At 42.8% G+C, this 20,184-nt stretch overlaps 1 protein-coding gene across 1 annotated transcript in view; it reads left to right on the top strand.

Moving 5' to 3' along the window:
- Positions 1 to 20,184, top strand: part of LOC132890701 (tyrosine-protein kinase JAK1-like) — a 54,569-nt gene that overhangs the window by 6,214 nt on the left and 28,171 nt on the right. Inside the window, exons 7-14 of the mRNA XM_060927838.1 lie at positions 6,833 to 7,006; positions 9,838 to 9,995; positions 10,079 to 10,193; positions 10,290 to 10,485; positions 13,168 to 13,271; positions 13,894 to 14,031; positions 15,344 to 15,431; positions 15,511 to 15,638. Of these exons, the coding sequence (XP_060783821.1) occupies positions 6,833 to 7,006; positions 9,838 to 9,995; positions 10,079 to 10,193; positions 10,290 to 10,485; positions 13,168 to 13,271; positions 13,894 to 14,031; positions 15,344 to 15,431; positions 15,511 to 15,638 (1,101 nt within the window). The remainder of the gene's footprint in view (positions 1 to 6,832; positions 7,007 to 9,837; positions 9,996 to 10,078; positions 10,194 to 10,289; positions 10,486 to 13,167; positions 13,272 to 13,893; positions 14,032 to 15,343; positions 15,432 to 15,510; positions 15,639 to 20,184) is intronic.

The following is a 20,184-nucleotide window of genomic DNA, read 5'->3' as shown; positions in this document are numbered from 1 at the left end:
CTTTTTGAGATAAGCCAATCAGAACGCGAGTATCGAGTCATGTGACCTCCGGTGAGGTTCGGATAAGAAATTTCAAACAAATATGGCGGCCGCTCAGTGTCAGTGGAGTGAAGAGATGGAGAGACTCCTCATCTGTTTTTACGCCGGTAAGTTATTTTAATATTCTATATGGAGGAATTTACCTCACCAAAGCTCTAAAAAACAACAGACAGCTCGATTAAATGGTCACAGCAAAAATTAAGACATCGATTTTTTTTTTTTTTTTTTTAGCTAACTGTAAACTGCCGTTGCTAACTGTTGTTGCCCATTGTTAGTTGCCCTGAAAAGTTGCCCTGTGTCTCACCTAGTTGCCCGTTGCCAGCAACATTGCTCGGCAACATTGCCCAAAAAGTTGCCCCGTGTATCATCACCATAACAGCACGAGGCCAGCAAATCCGTACATCACACATTAAGGTTGGTCCGTATCGTGAAATACCGTGACCGAGGTCTTGAAAGTACTGAGCGAGGCCCTCTGGGCTGAAGTCACGGTATTTCACCATACGGCCCGACCTTAAGCTGGTAAATAACATGTTCTTTTCTTTACCAAATTCTAACAGAAAACGAGAGCGCCCGAAAGGGAAAACTGAACCGAGCCGCCATTTTGAATCCTCATTCACGGCTGTAATGCAAATGGCTTCCTCCTCGGTATACAAGTGCACTTCCATGGCAGGAAAAACAACTACATTTTGCCACCTGCACTGCAAAAAATATCTTAGCAAGTGAAAATATCTTGAAAATAGTTGAAACGATCTAGCGTTTCTTTTTAGAGGAAAACAAGACACCAATTTTGAGATTATTAAACCTAGTTCTAGATTGCAACCAACTTATTCTAAGATGTCTTACCAAGTGTAATTATCTCACTGCACTGAAAGATTATTTCACTTCATTATAGTCTATGTTTTTCCTTATATTAGGATGGCTAGTTTTTGCAGTGTATGTCGTCCCCTATTTATACAAATAGGATTCAGCCATGTTTTTGCTCGGCGTTAGCAACAGTTAGAGGTTTTTAGCTTTCTCCTGGAATGTTTTCTTTCTCAGGGAAGTAAAACTCGCTCTGGCTGTGAACACTGTCGTTATCGCTATCCATGCTGTAAAATTAATGCTATTCTCCTGAGAAATGCTGGCAAACATTTATAAGATTTTTGATAAGGCCACACCAATTTAATTAGTTGGTTCTTGGATTTTTTTCAGGAAAAATATGAAGCGAGCGAGTGGGCGAAATAAAAGTATGCTCTGATGGTAAAATTAGCAGTGGAAATAGACCAAACAATACAGGCAAACCAGTAAACAGAGGCGCTAAATAAACGACTGAATTACAGTCAATTGAACATCTACAGTGCACAGAAAAAAAGATTTGACCAGGAGTAGCTACTTAAGTCTTTAACGAAAGTGAAATGGGCGATTTGATTGGTTTTCGACATCACGTGACCTTTTCTGTTGGCGGGAGTTTGATTTTGATTTTTTTTTTTTCATTTTGCATTTTCTTCAAGCGGCAATTCTGAGAACCAACTAAGACTACGTTCAGACTGCACCCTGAAACGACACATATCCGATTTTTTTTGCCCATATGCGACCTGCATCCGATTTGTTATTGACAATCTGAACGACACAGATCCGATTTTTTTCACATGCGACCCAGGCCGCTTGGATATGTGGTCCTAATTCCGATGCATATCCGTTATTTTCACATGCGACTGCAGTCTGACCGGACAGGTCACATTTGTACAGTTTTCAGAATTTAAATAGACTTTTATAGAATTGATCAAGCTAATGGTGGATTTGGTAGGGACCCGGATGTTGATCTGTTAGCCTGATTAAATAAAACAGTTTCTATAACTGATTTATAACTTAAACTATCCTGTATTACAAGATTATCAGATTGTTCTGGAAATTTCCAGTAATTTGACACCTCCGGTCTCATTACTCTGCTGCCCACATTAATCAGATTATTGTGCGAGTTCCGTCGCCGCCACAAAAACCACATCGCCAGGTCTCGCCTCATCTCCATCGCAAACCGCACTGGTGTTTCTGCACCTTGAGCCAGCGCTGAGAGAAGTTGCAGAATTCAGCTGGCTATAAACAATCTAAATAAATATTTATAAAAATGTAGAAAAAGTTTATTAATATGACGAAATAAATATGTGCAAATTATTAAGCCTGAATTAATACAGCGGCCGTATCCCAAACGACTGCCTACTGAAGCTCGAGTGCACTATATAGAGTTTAAAAATCCATTACTTCCTAGTAACATGTAGTGCACTTATATAGAAATTAGAGAGACATTTAGGAGTCAACCCTCGTTACCAGGCTACACGTTTTCATTTCAGTTCAGAAACAAAAACACACACGAGACCTCACACTTTAACACTAACCAGATAATTAAACAAACAAACAAAAAAGAAATCAATAAACATGAAGAGTGCGCTTTTTTTTTTTTTTTTGGTTTACGTATTACGTAGATGTGCTTATTACGTGTCAATTTGCGCATGCGGGACACTTTTGGGTCGTTTTCCGTTCATATTGGAGATCGCATACAAGTCTCATATAATTGGTAATGTGAACGGCCTAACAAAAAAATCGGATTTCACAACAAATCGGATATGGGTCGTTTCAGGTTGCAGTCTGAACGTAGTGTAATATGAACGGAAAACGACCCAAAAGTGTCCCGCATGCGCAAATTGACACGTAATAAGCACATCTACGTAATACGTAAACAAAAAAAAAAAAGCGCACTCTTCAAGTTTGCAAGTAAAGCATGGAGATGAGGCGAGACCTCGCGATGTGGTTTTTGTGGCGGCGGCGGAACTCACACAATAATCTGATTAATGTGGGCAGCAGAGTAATGAGGCCGAAGGTGTCAAATTACTGGAAATTTCCAGAACAATCTTATAATCTTGTAATACAGGATGGTTGAACATCCGGGTCCCGACCAAATCCACCATTAGCTTGATCAATTCTATAAAAGTCTATTTAAATTCTGAAAACTGTACAAATGTTGTTGTTTTCCACCAAAGAGGCGGGATTAGCCAACGCAGAATAGTGACGTTTGTCTCTTGTTGATGACGTGTAGGCCGCATGAATGCGACCTGTCCGGTCAGACTGCAGTCGCATGTGAAAATAACGGATATGCATCGGAATTAGGACCACATATCCAAGCGGCCTGGGTCGCATGTGGAAAAAATCGGATCTGTGTCGTTCAGATTGTCAATAACAAATCAGATACAGGTCGCATATGGGCAAAAAAAATCGGATATGGGTCGCTTCAGGGTGCAGTCTGAACGTAGTGTAATCGAATTGGTGTGGCCTAATTTTATAAATAAATCTTATAAATGTGGTCAAAAAATGCTACTGTTTGTTGTTGTGAACGAGCAAGTCGCCAGAGGTCCGTAACCAGGGTCCGTACCGTAGGATACGGACCTGCTTGCCAGCCAATCAGAGCGCAGGATTTGATGGAAACTGGACAGCGAAAAAAAATTAAAAAACTGATGATAAACATTCCGAGACGTGATGAACTCGTTTTCATTCCAAAACCCGTTTCGTGTGTGTGTTGTGCAGATAATCACAGACTTTTTTTAATATTCTGAAGCTCGTGACCAGAAAAGTTTTCAGTCGCGCTGCGTTCAGCTTTAACTCGCAGGATGTTGGACCTTATTTGCATATATGGAAATTTTTCTTTTTTCGGGCCTCTGTATGGACACCTTCATGGAAGAAGAAACATTTTGTTTATGTAAATCAACGGCCACTTTAATAGGAACCTGTTCTTGGCTGCAGGAGTGGAACCCAATGTGGTGTGGTGTGGTGTTCTGTTCTGCTGTTGCATGCTGAGGTGCTTTTCTGCTCACCGCGGTTGTAAAGAGTGATTATATGAGTTACTATATCCTTCCAATCTGTCCATTTTTCCTCTGATCTCTCATCAACAAGATGTTTTTGTTGTGTGTGAGAACCTCGGGAGATCAGGAGTAGTTTCTGAAACACTCAAACCAAAAATTGAGATCGTAATTTTTCCCATTCTGATGTTTGAACGTCGTGGACGTTAACTGAAGCTCTTGATTTGTATCTGCGTGAGTTCATGCATCAAGCGATCGGCTGATTTAGAGAACAGCAGGTGGATGGGGGTTCCTATTAAAGTGGCCGGTGAGCGTGTGTGAACGGAGTTCCTCGAGTGCAGCATATGAAGCAGATGCTCTGTTGACTGTGGGTGGTTTGTTGGACTGTAACCATGGCAACAACTTTAGACTGAACCGGTTGGTGTTCATGCTTCTTTCGCTGTTTTGTTTTTTCTTCTTGTTCTGTAAATAAAGATGGTTCCTGCCAACAGGAACCGTTTAAACAAGTCCGAGCCAGAGATTTTCATCACACGCAGCCGTGCTTGCTTGTGTGTTCGTCTTTATCTGGACCGTGTGCCATTTCTGTTTTGCTGTTAGAAGACTCTGCCTAGTTACTCGTCTAGTTCGTGTTCAGTCTGTTCTCTTGATCTTGCCTTTGATATGTTCTTTAGTTCCTGCGGAGTGTTTCCTCGCTGTTTTTTACTCGTCTGTCTTTCCCTCGACGTCGTACGTGTCGTGATCTCTTGAGAAATAACTTGTGCATTGGTAACTCGGTGGATAAAGTTCTGTATCAGTGTCTGGAAGGTTATGAGATCAAAACTTCCATAAAGCCGCTGCGAGGCCTTCGGGTGAGATGACAGTTAAATGTTTAGACAAAATATAAAGGAGATACACAACCGGACCGGCTGGTTCTGCTGGATTCTGTCCGGATTATAACCTCCACCACCACCTGGAGGGGAGTTTGAACATTTTTCCTTTAGACAAACCACAACGCTTCACTTCCTCATAGTGAAATGTCATCACTCGCATGCACCCTGTAGCGCCTCTCCGTCTGAAAATAAACCAGACGCTGATTCGGTACCCGGCAGATTAAAGGTGGCTTTCTTTAGCAGCGTTACAAAATCGATGAGCAACTCTTGCTTCCTTGGAATAATTGAGTGAGATTTTAGATCCTGCTGCAGATTGTAGCCATGTGTTAGTTTCAGCCAGTGCTGCTGTCGTTTATTTCAATGAACCTTCATTAAAATTATTGTTTTTAATTTAATAACTATAACTAAAAATGACATTTTATAACTGTTACCCAATTTTGTCAAAGGACTAAAGTTTTAAAACGCTTTCCCTGCTGCTGTATTATACATTTAATGTTGTGGAATGTCTGTGAATCCGGTTCTCGTGTTATAGCAGCTATAAACCGTCTCTCTGGTCATGTCGTAAGCCTCAACACCAGGTATCGCCCGAATGCCTGATTTCCCCAACCAAGACGTTTAAGCAGACATATATTTTAGCGTGTTAGGCCCGTCATTCAAATGTCTGTTGCTGTTGTCTGAAGAAAGCTCCAGCTAAAAAAGCTCTACTACCGGATTACTTGGAGAAAGAAGCGAAGGATAGATATACGCAGAGATTAGAGTTTATTAGCGGTTCTGATCCGTACAAAATTCCTCAAAACGACTGGAGTGACGGTGCAGATTTGTAGCCTACATCTTGGAACATGGCTTCTTTATCCTGAAGAATCCCGACACAGAAGAAAAGTTTAAAAACAAAAAACTACAAAATCAAGAAAACCTTGTTTGTGTAAAGACTTTCCTGATCTCAGCTTTTGGGAACAGAATGTTGCGAAAGACAAAGCATTTACTCTCAAAGGGCTCTGACCTGAACTGTGGGTTAGATAGTATCCCCACCCCTCCATGTCTCAGCAACCCCAAGGACACGGAGTTACACAGCTATTTACACGCTATCATTTATACACTGATACTTATTATTGTTAAAACAATATCTGAAGCATTATTTGTAAAATAACAAATTTATTTTTTCCGCGGTCCGGTTTCCATCAAATCCTGCGCTCTGATTGGCTGGCGAGTGGGTCCGTATCCTGCGATAACGACCCCAGTTATGGACCTCTAGCGATTCGCTCGTTCACAACAACAACAAATGTAGCATTTTAAAAAAAAAAAGATTTATTTATAAGATTATCAAAAATTTTACAGCATGGATAGCGATAACGACAGTGTTCACAGCGAAAGCGAGTTTTACTCCCCTGAGGAAGAAGAAATAAAAGAAAACATTTCAGGAGAAAGATAAAAACCTCTAACTGTTGCTAACGCCGAGTAAAAACATGGCTGAATCCTGAATGACTCCTATTTGTATAAATAGGGGACTACATAGGCGGCAAAATGTAGTTTTTTTTCCTGCCATGGAAGTGCACTTGTATACCGAGGAGGAAGCCATTTGCATTACAGCCGTGAATGAGGATTCAAAATGGCGGCTCGGCTCGGTTTTCCCTTTCGGGCGCTCTCGTTTTCTGTTAGAATTTGGTAAAGAACAGAATATTATTTACCAGCTTAAGGTCGGTCCGTATGGTGAAATACCGTGATCTTGGCCTCAGTCAGTACTTTCAAGACCTCAGTCACGGTATTTCACGATACGGACCTCCCAGCTGGCAAATAACGTTTTTTTAAGGGCAAGATATATCAGTATTGCTTTGAATTGTGTACTTGAAAACTTGCTGAAATACCGCAAAAGGAAGTTCGGGGGGGGGGGCTAAAAAATTTTTTGAGGCCATTAAAGGTGTCAAAATGTAACATTTGAGGCCCATGTTAGCGAGAAATCAGGAAACATATAAACTCCTCTGGAGAAACGCCCTCTGTGCACGGTTACACTTTACACCGTCCTGTGTTTATGGGTTTTGGCCAAAGTCCATAACTACTGGAGTTGTTCCTGTAATCTTTATTAATTTATTTATTTTAAAGATTTGCCCGAATCTACAAAGGAAGCGATCAAAGAAGAGCAAACAACGACAGGGTCAGCTCAGCGCCGTCAGGGAAGACGACAGATGGACGACGTTCTCGGATTTCCATGAGATCACGCACGTCGTCATCAGGGAGGCAGCGGTCACGGTTTTCAGACAAGACGACAGGAGGATGGTACGTGCTTCACATTCACGGTTCACGTCAAACTTTTTTTAAACATTTTTAACACAGATTCAGATCTATGTGAAAGAAGAGTTGATACAAAATGCATGCTTTTTTTTTTTAAGTTACGAGACCAGCTTAAAAGGAATCCATCATTTTAAAAAATAATAATAAAAGAATTCAACAAGAAAGTGGCGTACTTAGTAATAACGAGGTCTTGGGTATCAGTCCTGTTTGCTCCTAATTGTGAAAAATGTCAGGTGCAGTGTTTCCCACAGACCAGGTAGCGATTTGTGGTGCTCCACTGTGCCGATGAGGGAATCGTGCGCGGTGGTGTCGTGGCGGTCAGTGGAGTCGGTCATTGGGGTGTATGCAAAGTGTTCACAGCGGGCGGTGTTCGAACACACAGTATTTTTCTTCAGAGTCACCCGCTGGGACTATTTTAAAGCTACAAGAAGCATTTGAGATTATTCAGTTCAATCTAAATTCTTTTAAGTTCTTTAAGAGAAGACAGCTAAAACAATTTTTACCAGAACCCTGCCTGGTTTCATTCCTCGACCCAACTGTACATTACAGCGCTGGGCTTGATGTTGGTGGAAAACCTGTCTTTTAAATTTATGAAAATTACTCACCAAAATTGAAGTTAAAGTTTAGTGGTTTCTTTCAATCATTCTTTAGTTGACATTCAAGGAATAAATTGCAAAAAACAAGCTGGAGTTTTTTTTTTTTTTTAAATATTGAACTCAACACTTACCTCAGCCAATACTAAAATGTATAATGAAATAAATAGTATAATGAAACAACAAAATAATAAAATTAGGCTAGTGGGAAATCCTTATTTATTGTGAATGTCAAGCCATTATTAATAACTTGCATGAATGCTGAAGCGGGATAAACAGGATAATGCAATAAGGCCGGTTCCTCGCGTCAAGCTGCTACTGTATGCATCAAAATTGGTTTATAGCCTGACTCAAGGCCTCTGCATGCTCTTGCGACAAGGCTTTCGCAGATAGCTTTTCGCAGACAGTTGTAATTTATCGTTGAGCTGGGAGTAATAGGCGTGCGCGATGTTATTCACCGCCACAATGCAAAGGGGCGCGAAGTCGCGAAATCACTAGGAGTAGTTGGTGGGTGTGGCTAGTCAAGTGTTTATCATCCGGTTACTTATAATGACCAGAACTGGAGTCGTATAGATGTACGTACTTCCTCACTTCCTCGATCAACCGCTCTTCGTGCCGCTCCATCTTCGCTCGTGTTTTTAAAAATGGCGGTCATGAAAACAAACCAAACCGGGAAAGTAGGGAAGCGGAAGTGCGTGTACAGCGGATGTAGAGTGGACCAATCAGCGCCCTCTTGTCTGCGACGCTGTCTGCGAGGCTTCTGCGCTGGTCACAATTTTTGGGAGGTGCGCGCATAGCGTCTGCGAAGGTGGGGGGCTACGCAGACACTGTCTGCGACGCTATCTGCGAGGACTGGGTTGTCAGCATAAATTGGCCTTCAGGGATGTCCGTTTCCTGTAAGCCAAGAAGGCTATGATAAAGCTCATCATGAGCACGACGTAGGCCTGTTAGGCCTACTTGCAGTCCGGGTATACAGTATGCGCACCAGCAGGCCTGTGTACACGCCTCTCTGTCTCTGTGTGTGGGTGAACGAGAAGAAAGAGCACTATGAATGAACGGAACGATACGCAACGTAATTTTTATTTTTTCAAAATCGCGAGTCTGATTGTGTGGCGCTGCGCAACACAACGGTCTATGTATGGGAAACACTGAGGTGACGCAAGTCTGGGGTACGTTGTCGCACCCTACTGCGTCATATTCGAGAGAGAGTGAGCAGTTCAGTTCAGCGAGTACTGAGACACGAGCATGTCACTTCCCGTCTCTCGCGCAAACCTCTACACCTTACTTTGCTCGTGAGAACAAGGTGCAGTTTATGGCGATGTCTGATGACGTTTCTCGTTTACTTTGCATAGGAGTTCCATTATTTTTAACCCACTCAAAGAAATGTATACAAACAGTTGCGTTTGTCTTTGATTCATCAGGAAACAATCAGCTGTGCAGGTGTCTTAAAGTGCGTCTTCTGGACCAATTTCTTTTTTTTTTTTTATATGAAAGTCTGTCCCTTTACACACTCATCCATTTTGCACAAGGCCATCTGTCTACAGCAGAAAAAAAAATAAAACGCGTCTGGAAAAATCCCAAGGGAGTCTGGAGCCAGATTCGTGACGTCACCTGCGGAAGCGCCAGCAGGCTACGCGAGCTTCGCACGGTTTCATTGCACAGCCTGTGTAGACCAAGCGCTCCCGTTTCTCTCTCATTGTCCGGTCTTTTGGGAAACGATGAGTACTAATCCCATCACAGTGTTGCTACACCCTCCTACGATACATCTGTTAACCATTTTAATAATTACGCGATAACGTTGAAGAACTTTGCAGAAAACCCCCAGGTCGTTTTCTCATAAACAAACCAGTCACGAAAATCAACGTTTGCTGGGAAATGCCAGGTTTTTTCAGAGGCGGACCAATTCGCCTCAAATGGCTCGATTTCGACTGAATTTTTCTGGTATTGTGCAAAATGTGACCGATATTTGACCAAAGTTTAATATAAAATTACATGGATCTTGCTCCTGAACTTACCCGTGATGTGCACTTTAAACTCTCCAATATTAACGGAGGCCCCGCCTTCTTATTAATTCCTGTCCGTGACCCGTTTTTCCTAGAATGCAAAGAATAAGTGTGCATGCGAACTTGTCGAGTTTGAGTTCTACATCCAGTCATGTGTGAAAGGATGGAATGCAGGATGTGCTGCGCCGTATAAAGCGTTCTACATATTCTCACCTAACAGGAAGTGTGCTTCGCTAGCCGTGAGGAGGCGCTGGCCTTCGCCAGCCTGATAGACGGCTTCTTCAGGCTCACTGTAGACGCGCATCACTTCCTGTGCACCGACGTTGCTCCCGAATCCGTAGAAACCAACCTACGTGAAGGATGTCACGGACCAATCAGGTAAAGTAAAGCCATGATCTTTTTTTTTTAATGAAAATTTTGTAGTGTACGCATGATGCCGTGACATGACTTGTTTCCTGCAGCACCGAGTACGCTGTTCACAAGCTCAAACAGGAAGGCTATGAGGAGGGAATGTACATCCTGCGCTGGAGCTGCGCTCATTACGACCACGTCCTGCTGACTATCATCTGCAACGAGGTTAAATGTGGCTTTGATTCAAGTTGGTAGATGACGAGTGACGTGATTAGTCATGTGTGTGTCCCATTGATCCTGTTTTTGGGCTTGTCTTTGTAGAGAGACGTCTCCGGTGAGATCATTAAGACCTTCAAGAACTTTCAGATCGAGAGGACCGAGGGCGGATTTCGTCTCTGTGGGACGGACGTGGAGAAACCGACGCTGAGGGAGCTGACTGACCGGCTGTGTGGTCACTGTCTGAGTACGGACAACACCACTCTGAAGCTGGCACGAGGTTGTCCTCCTCAGCCTCGAGGTACTACACTCGCCCCGTTTATTACCTCATTAATGCCTTATACGGGGGGAAAAAAGATCCAAGCCTGAGACTCGGCGCCTGAGCAACAAATAATTAATTATAACTGGGATGATTCAGTCAGAGAAATTCGGATAATTCGAATATATCCTGAGAAGAAGACATGCATGGATTAAAGTTTTCCGTCGCTACGACGGATTTCCGTCAACTGGGAGCGCTAAAGGTCAATAATGAGAGTGATGCAGATCCGAGGAAAAAAGAGGGGTAGGCCCATAGGTCTGACACCGATGTGATTTAGAACTTCACCAAGCTGCTGTGATTGTTGAACCCTTTCTTGTGCTGTGTTTGAGTTTATGTAAAGGAATAAGTTGTTGCGCTAGATAGGCCTAAATAAATAAATACAGCCTCCGCTACTGTCTAGTCCCGGGGAGGCTCGGCGTAGGCAGCGAGCCACGGTGCTCGGCTTGAGTTTCGTTTTTATCGGCGGCTCCAGCCCGACTTTGGACGCTCATAACTCGGCCAGGGGAGGTCCCAGCCTCTCCAAACTTGGCAGCCAGCGACCTCTGCCCTCTCCCCAACGAACCAGCGCTGCCAGGGCGGGCCAGCCCCGTGCCTCGGGACACGATTCACCCCGAGGCGAGCCGCGGCGCTCCGCATCAGTTTCCTTTTAACGGCGGCTCCACTGATGAAACAATCTGGCTGTCCTACTACTAGGCAACTACTTGCCTACTACTAATACTAGGCCTGTTGTAGTAGTAGTAATAATAATAATAATAGTAATAATATTTGCCTATTGAAAGGCGATCAGGTGAAAAATCTAAACAGCCCTGTTGAAGCCGCAGCAAGACCTTTGCTATTAAGCCTTTTGTAGGTTAAACAGGCTTCGGCACACAATGTTCTGGAAAGGCTGTGTTTTTCTTTGGTTTGATTAGCCTACGATTTAATCTTTAAACATTATGGTTTCAGCAGTTCGCTTAAACATTGGAGGCTGCAGAGTCGGGCTGCAAGATTTCCCGACACTTGTTTAAGATGCCAAACTTCATAGTGAGGAGAAAATAATTCCACAGTATTTAGTGCCTCGTCAGTCTCAAAAATTAATAGTGAAGGAGCAACGTGAATTAAGTCCCAAAAAACCATCTCGTAGGCCTATATTTTACATTTTCAAAAAAGTCCGGAATTGGAAGTCGGTCAGTGGAGTGTAATGAAGTGTCTCATTCACTAAGCACAAAAGGTCGGAAAACAGTGCAGAAAACAGCGATTGCTTAAATAGGCTACTAATGGTTTACATTAGTAATTTAATGTATGTGACAAATAAATTCATTGATTAAATAGATAAAGAAGCGAATACTCCCAAGCTCAAAATTCAGGAAAGTGGCTCCGGTGTTGCAAGTGCACATTTGAAAGTTAACCTGATGAATTTGTGCGTGCGCATGCGATTTCATGAAGAACCGGGACAATTGGCATTCGGTGAAAGATTCACACCTCTGACTCATTACATTCGCGCGCGCCCTCTCGCCCACTGTCGCTTCGTTTTCCCGATTTACACGCGTGTCTGAAGATGGAGTTTTCAGAAATCTCCACTCTGCCCCGAGTTTGCAAAAGTAGCTGTTTTCAGTGACTGAAACCTCCGTATAGGTGTGAATGAGAGGTGCAACCGAATAAATAAATATGCGTCTTTTTTATCCGGCTACATGTAGGCTATCACTGCGCAAAGCCTCTAATGTTGAAATGGTAGTAATATTTGTTAAAATAATAGTAGGCTAATTTCCACATTAATTGGTAAAATGGCCCAAGGGATGTGATGGGGGGATGGACGTTTTATAAGGGGAATGATCTGAGATTTTTATTTCAGAAGGGGGACGCCTCCCCCAACATCCCCCCTCAACTAGAGTACTGCGTATAAGGCTACCGGACACAGGCCGTTCGATTTCCATCACTAGAGCGCGTCAAATTACTTTCGGTTTTGCCAGCATGGACGCGCTTCTTTTAAATGAAGGCACAGATGTGTCAGACAACGGTAAAGAATAAGTGGAGATGGGCTTGGCGAAATGAAATGGGCGATAATGGCAAGCTCCTGCTGCTGTGCCAAGGAAAAAGAAACAAAAACAGGCATCAGGTGTTGCCAAACTAGATGCCTTTGGCTTCACTGCGAAGAAGAAGAAAAAGTGAACTTTCACTTTACTTTTCTTGTTTCCTGGCTTTATTTCAACAGATTTTCTTATTTTTCTTTCTGTTCCACCCTTCTGAAAGCACGGTTCAAGTTCGACTGCACTTGCACTTTTCTCTGAACCACTGCTGTGCATTACTAAAGTACTGTTGAAATAAATTTGCACTTTGCGCTGAAAACTTGATGTTTCATCATGAATAGCCAGTAATGACAATGGTCAAGTCTTGCCTTAGCTTTAGTCATTGTTAAAATTATGTAAATGTACTATAAGTAGGGGCCGAGGGGATAATGGACAACACGGCGTTTAAAATTTGAAGCATCGCTGACGTGGTAGGGGTCAACGACATGGAGCTTTTTTTTTTTTCAGTCAGATGATTATTTTTTTTTAATCCATGGACATGGTGTGTGTGTTTTAAATGACCACTAGCAAAAACATGCTTCTCCTTTTAACTCCATGTTTTTTTTGTGTGTGTTGCTGATTTTGATCTCACGTCCATCTGTGCTGTTTTGTTTTCCAGAACTGTCTAATCTCCTGATGGTGACGAGGCCAGACTCCGTCACTCCTCCCTCCCTGAGCAGCCAGCTTATCTTCCACCGCATCAACAAAGCAGACATCGAACAGGTTCCGACCAGCCCACTGTCTGTTTTTATTAACCCTGACGCTGATCCTGAGCTCTGATCTGTAGTTAATTTCATTCTGTTTGTCTGAGTCACTGCGAGCTGAAACACTTGCCGTTCGACCACAGACATGCTGATCAGATTGAACGGTTTCGCCGCAGTTCTGCTTTTTTTTTTTTTTTTAAGTCACCGAGTCCCTGAATTACCACATTGTTGAGTATCCGGGATCTGAGTCAGCTTCCAAAGAACTGGGCTTGATGTTTCCATGTCCTCAGAGCAGATGTTTATCCAGTGTCGCTTAAAACAGCGTCATGAATATTTTAATTGAGAATATCCTCTTAAAACTATGACGCGTTAAGAATTAAGTCAGTCTGAAACTGGTTCGGCTTGGATCGTTGGGAGTAAATCAGCATTAATGAGTAACCACAGCCACACAATCATCACTTCCTGTTTTACGTCATAGTGTTGCTAGAACTGGAGGTGAATACAGACAGGGAGGGGGAGGGGGACAGATCAACTGATAGCCTGGGAAAGTTAGACAGAAAGACAGGTTGGGTCTTGTTACAGTGCATTGTGAATGAAAGACAAACAGCCCCTCTCTCCCTCACACTCCGTCTCCTCTACAGGACAAGCACTTGGGGAAGGGAACCCGTACGAACATTTACTCAGGTACGCTGAAGCTGAAGAGCGATGAGGACGGCTTCAACACTGAGGATGTCCCTGTGGTCCTGAAGGTGATCGGGGCAGGACTTAAGGACGTTTCAGTAAGTGTGTGTGTGTGTGTGTCCACACTGTGCTCATAATCACTTGTACGCTAAACTGAGAAATTCAACACGCCTGTGTACGAGTCCCTACAAAAGGACAAGTTCTGTTCCAAAGAATGTGATCACTAGGGCTGTAACGATATGCGTGTCGAAATCGCGATACACCCTTTCAAACTTCTCCTCAGCCCAAAAACAGAGGCGCTTCCAAACTTCAATTTATGAATACTTTACTTTTTATTTAAATTACATTTTAAACTTGCTTAAATTACTTTTATTTTTTTATATCTATTAGTAAGTCGTTTTTTTCGCCGACCTGCGACAATCTTCTGCGAGTCACGCAACGTCCACACTCGCCACTGGCAGAGCATTCATTTCTTTTAAGCGGTCGCCATTCAGGTTGCGACGCGGGGAGCGAATCTGTAAACAAGCAGCTCATTGGCTGGCTAGGTGTGCCACAAGCCAATCACAATCACTTGACCGGAAAGGCATGCAGTGTTGCCAGATTGGGCAGGTTTAGGTGCTTTTTGGCTGGTTTTGAACATATTTTGGGGTGGAAAACGTTAGCAATATCTGGCAACACTGAAGGCATGTCTGCTTGGGCGGAAGCCTTCTGCGGCAGTTACATTTTGACACGCGAGCAATGTTTCACCATAAAAATTCCATAATTTCCATCTGTTTTCCGCGATCACAGAAAATCATTGGCCCTATGAGAGTGAGACAGTGACAGAGCCCCCCCCCCCTCCCCCCAAAAAAAAAATCTTAACGGATTTACACGATTTGGAAAAATTACTTTTTCAGAACCGAAAAAACCAGAGCTTCCGGCTCAACAGTATTATTTTGAGAAATAAAACAGTCTTTGGATATACATTTGTTCATTTTTGCATACATATTACTCATTCTCTGCAGTGGTCTGAATTATTTGTTATTAAATAGTTAATGTAAGTAAGTAAATGTTAATAAGTCAAATTTACTACTTTAAAAAAACATTTTTAAAAAAATCGTGGGTGTATCGAATTGTGGGTCAAAAATCGCGATACGAATCGAATCGTGAGTTGGGTGTATCGTTACAGCCCTAGTGTTCACAGAGAGACAGACCGGCAGTGAGGAAAAGACAAAGAGCTAGATGTTGAGAAAGAAGGAGAGTGAGACCGATGGGAAGACAAATGACCAACAAAAAAAAAAACTGAGACAGACCAAAAAAATAGATGAAGTAGGACCGACAGCTTGATCACATTACAGATAGCTAAACTGCATCTGTGTGATTTTGCTCACTCGCGTAACGCTGTGACTCGTTTTTTTTTCCCCCCCACAGGTCTTTTTGGAAACAGTGAGTCAGATGCGTCAGATCACTCACAAACACATGACATGTCTGTATGGCATCTGCATGCACAGCATGGATAGTAAGTGTCTCCGCACATCACAGGTTAACGCACACGCCTTCTAATAGTATAACGAATTGGCACTGTGTCTCTTCCTTAGTCATCATGGTGGAGGAGTTTGTGCAGCACGGACCTCTGGATCTGTTCATGCGTGCTCATCACGCCGAACTCACACCGTCCTGGAAGTTTCAGGTCGCCGAGCAGCTCGCTAGCGTCCTCAGCTACCTGGTAAGACAAGCCGCGCGGTGTTCTACACTTACAGCCTCAAATCAGAAAAAGTTGGGATGGTGCGTTTGAAATAAACTGAAAATGATGATTTGTAAATCATCTTTGGACTATATTGAACTCAAAACGGTATCGCAGCATGATATTCGATGTGTGAGGGGACGCGTCCGAGCCCAAAGAAGTTGACGGTGCTTCTGGACACCAGAGGTGGGACAAAGTCACTAATGTGTAAGTCTCAAGTCCTACCACTCAAGTCCGAGTCAAGTCACAAGTCAAGGCACTTTTGACCAAGTCCAAGTCCTACCCAAGCCAAGTCGAGTCCAAGTCTCATTTTTTTCCAAGTCCCTAACAAGTCGCCATTTATTCTACAGGCAATCAACACATTTTTGATCACAAATGTATTACCTCTCCACACTGCAGTGTATGTCCTCCTTTGCCAGTCACCTTGGATAAAAATGTCTGCTAAATGTAATGTCAATGATTCATAGAGTCAGCACAAGTAACTACAGTACACCCATTCTTTTCCGTTTTAAAATGTTTTAGAGCTTGTGCCCCAAGACAATCAAAGAATCTCAGAGGAGACAATGATTAGTTAGTTAACGTTAGTAAAGCATCCTAAATTTTCAGTGAGTTTAGTTTGAGTGAGTCAGTGTACATCTGAGGCTAAGGGTGTGAGAATGACTGAAAGTATGACCATTTCCTTACATTTTTTATTGGAAAATTAGTGAGAAATTAAAACAAAATTCTAAACAAAACTAGTACTGGTACTGTGTAACAAAAATCATTTTCTTTTCATTTCCTTCATGTCATTTTTCACATAAAAATGCTTTTCATGTGCATTTTAAGACATGAAACTCAAAGTCCACGCTAACAGATGATCTGTGTACTTTTAGAATCAAAGAATGGTTTTCCTTCTGAAGTTAGGCACTGTCCCAACATACAACATGACATGCCTTTAACACAATACAACGTGACTTGAGTACGTTTGTGTGTGTGAGAGAGACCAACTAACTGACAAAAAATTCCGGAAATATCTGTTCTCCACTACTGAGAGAGGGATGTTGCATCCAATGACCAAATCTGTTAGTATTGAATTTGTGATGGCTTTTTGTTGTGGGTGGGTAGCATTGTACTGTGTATCTTTTGCAGTAAGGAATCCAGAAATGGACGGCTGCTCTGTCTCACTTGGGATGATCTTGTTGTTCAGATATTCTGCAAATCTAAACAAGAAAAAAAAAGTAAAATTAGTAGGCCTACTTGTTTTCTGTTTTTAATCATGTAGACATTAACATGTTTTTATCATTTTCAATATCAAAGTCTGAGTTCATTTAATCTGAACATATTTGTTTATACACAGTATAATGTTTAACCCATTGACGCCGGATGCTGCGTTGCGCAACATTGCCCCTAGTGCCGGTTGTTGCATAACGCAACATTGCCCCAAATGCTGGTTGCTGCATAACGCAGCATTGTTGATTTGTCATTATTTTCAAGACGCATGCCAGATTTGTTTTTTTTTTAATAAAAATGTGTTAGTGTTAATGCTGAATGAGCATGATCCAATAAAAGCAGAGAATTTTATCTTTTAAATGCAACTTATTTCATGTCTTTATGTGCTTCAGAGGCTGAGATATTGAATTTTTCATAGGCATTTTCAATTAATTATTTTTATTTCAGAAAACCCTCAGGCAGATGGGGACCTTTTCTAAAAACTGGCTTAGGCATTTGCAGACGTTTTTTTGCAGGCGTTTCAGGCGTCAATGGGTTAATACAAGCCAGCCAGGATGTTCCCAGTTTAGCTAGACCACAATGCATTCACTAAACACTCGCTAAAATACCGGTAGCCTCAGTAAACACAGAACATTGTGACGATGTAGCCAGAATCAGAGTCCTCTAGGGCTCTGGCCAGAATGTGAGAATGAAGCCCTGGCAACATTCTAGAGAGCCGTATAATAAAGTAGAATAAACAGTTGTTGTGAATTTCAGAATGTTCAGCGGAATCCTCCAGATCCAAGTTGCGTGCTTTTGGCGAATTTGGTTTCTCGCCAGAGACTAATAAATGCACTGGTAAAGCTACGCTATGTAGAGGCATTGTGTGCCCTGTCGTTTGGGTAAGACTGTGGGATAATGCTTCGCGTCGGAGTAGGCTACACTGCAATCTGTCGGGATGTACTGCGCTATAAAACGTCAGCTGAGCTTACATTTTACATAGCCCAAATGGCCCATTATTCACATTGCCTACATGACACCAGAGAGAGGAAGAGAATAGAATTGAATGTCTCTGACACGTAATCCCAGCACTAATAACACACATGGCACAGCGTCCACGACTTGGTGCGGTACGTAGCAAACAGTCAAACGCCTGGTTTAACTTGCATTGCTAGTCATCTCGTCTCAGTGGTTTAAATGCCTTTCATGACGAGCACTGACTTTCCCATTGCAAAGAGCGAACTTCTGTTTTACATACTTAGTTTGCAGCCTGGGTAACTGTTTATTTGATTCACGTTTTATCCTTTGCTGTCCGGTTCTTATCATAAGTCTGTGTCGTTCTGACCAGAGCCTTTATAACAATCTTGTAAACGTTCTCTGCTCTGACCAAATCACCACCTTCTGGCTATGCCTTCCCAATGTGTGTTAACTGGTAGCCTAGCCCACATAATCTAACACTAGACTGAACACAAAAGCAATCCAATAAAAAAAAAATCTACTTCACTATTTTATATTCAGCAAAGCAAAACAAATCCTTGACAGCGTTAATATATTAACACATTCCACTTCTAGCCACCAACTAGCCTGTACAGATTCTTGCTAGCTGTAGCCTAGCTTTGTTACTTACTTGTCCTTATGCAGCCTCAGGTGACGAGCGAAGTTTGATGTGGTTGACTGGCTGTCCGAAATTGTGGCTCCACATGTTCTGCACGTAGCAATGCGTTTGCCATCTGTATTGGAGTATTCTTTAAATCCAAAGGAAATTACGTGGGGAATCATGTTTTTATCCATCCGTTCATCATTCAGCGTCCTCGTTGCCCATCACCGTTTGGTTTTTCATTTGAACCAGTTGAAGTGCTTGAGTGACACCTGGTGCTAGTGGATTGAGCTGCCGTAGCCTAGGACAAGGAGCTACACCGCATTCAAATAATAACGAGTGTACTTGGATTCAAAATCGAGGGGGGGAAAAAAAGAATATTTATACCTGATACGCCAAGTCATTGCAAGCTAAAACTGTCAAGTCCAAGTCAAGTCTCGAGTCAACAGCGTGCAAGTCCGAGTCGAGTTGCAAGTCATTCCTCATCTAGGGATTTCAAGTCTCAAGTCATCAAAATGGTGACTCGAGTCTGACTCGAGTCCAAGTCACATGACTCGAGTCCACATGTCTGCTGGACACCGTTAACGTCAGGCTTCCTTTTTGCACAGTAAAGGTTTTTTTTTTTTTTTGTAAACATGTATTTATTGAGTCTTAAAGGTCCCATGGCATGGTGGTTTGTTGATGCTTTAAACGGGCTCGTGGAGGTTTCCGGATGTTATATCCGCAGCCTTTCTCGAAATGAACCCTCGGCACGTAGATATAGCCTCCTGGGAGAAAGCCCCATTTCAGCGCTTTTCCCAGTGCGTCGTTTTGCTAATGAGAAGCAGGAGGCGGGGAAGGGTAGAGGGTGGGGGCGGGTCTTATTATTAATATTCATGACATGTAAACGTGTTACCTCTGATTGGCTAACAGCACTGTGACGCTACCTCCAGTGGGTCAGAACAAGCGGATGTGGGTGTCTTACTATGGCGAGAGAGAAGGAACAAACCGCGAAGGGAAAAATACCGCGCGCTGATGTCATTAAGGTGCGACGCGAGGAAATGAAATAAATTCAACAAATGTTTGGGTTTTTACTGAACGAACAAACAAACAAATAAAATGAACGAGTGACTTAAACAAAAGAATGTGGGTGTCTTTGTAAAAACTGTTTTGATTGGCTATTATAACAGAGCATGCTGCATGCTTTTTGGTTTTGTAGCGCAGAGTACCTGGCTAACTGCAGGGAGCGGTTAGCTGCACAGCTAATGTAGCCATTGCAAGGCTAACGTGGCACCGATTTTAAAACACGGCAAAACGACTTAACAGTTCTACACTTACTTGTTCGGTGTTTGTGGCTGATGCGGCAGGGATGCTTGGTACGGACCCAGGCTTCAGTGACAGTTGATGTGCAAAACCTGCCCTGTACTGTCCCAAGTTGTGGAAACATTCCTCAGGAAAATGCTTCCGACAAACATACACCGTCTTAGGTAGACTCGACGGCGTATTATTGGAGTAAATAAAATGAAGCCACTGCGTCTTCAGGGGCTCTCCCGTCGGCAGTAAAAACAGACTCCTTTCTGTGTTGTCACATCCACGTACAGCGCAACTTCCATGTTTGGTGGCAACTTTTGAGCTGGGCGGGGCAATCCATACAGTGGGTGGGAATCCAGAGGGGGGGCGTGGGGATCATCTCCCTTGCTGACGTAGGCAAGGGAAGAGTTTATCAACGTGCTGTTTTGACGCGCCATTCTCAAATGTTGGGCA

Source organism: Neoarius graeffei, chromosome 1, assembly GCF_027579695.1.
Source record: "Neoarius graeffei isolate fNeoGra1 chromosome 1, fNeoGra1.pri, whole genome shotgun sequence".
Classification (NCBI taxonomy): Eukaryota; Metazoa; Chordata; class Actinopteri; order Siluriformes; family Ariidae; genus Neoarius; species Neoarius graeffei.
This window is presented reverse-complemented; position numbering and strand designations above follow the sequence as displayed.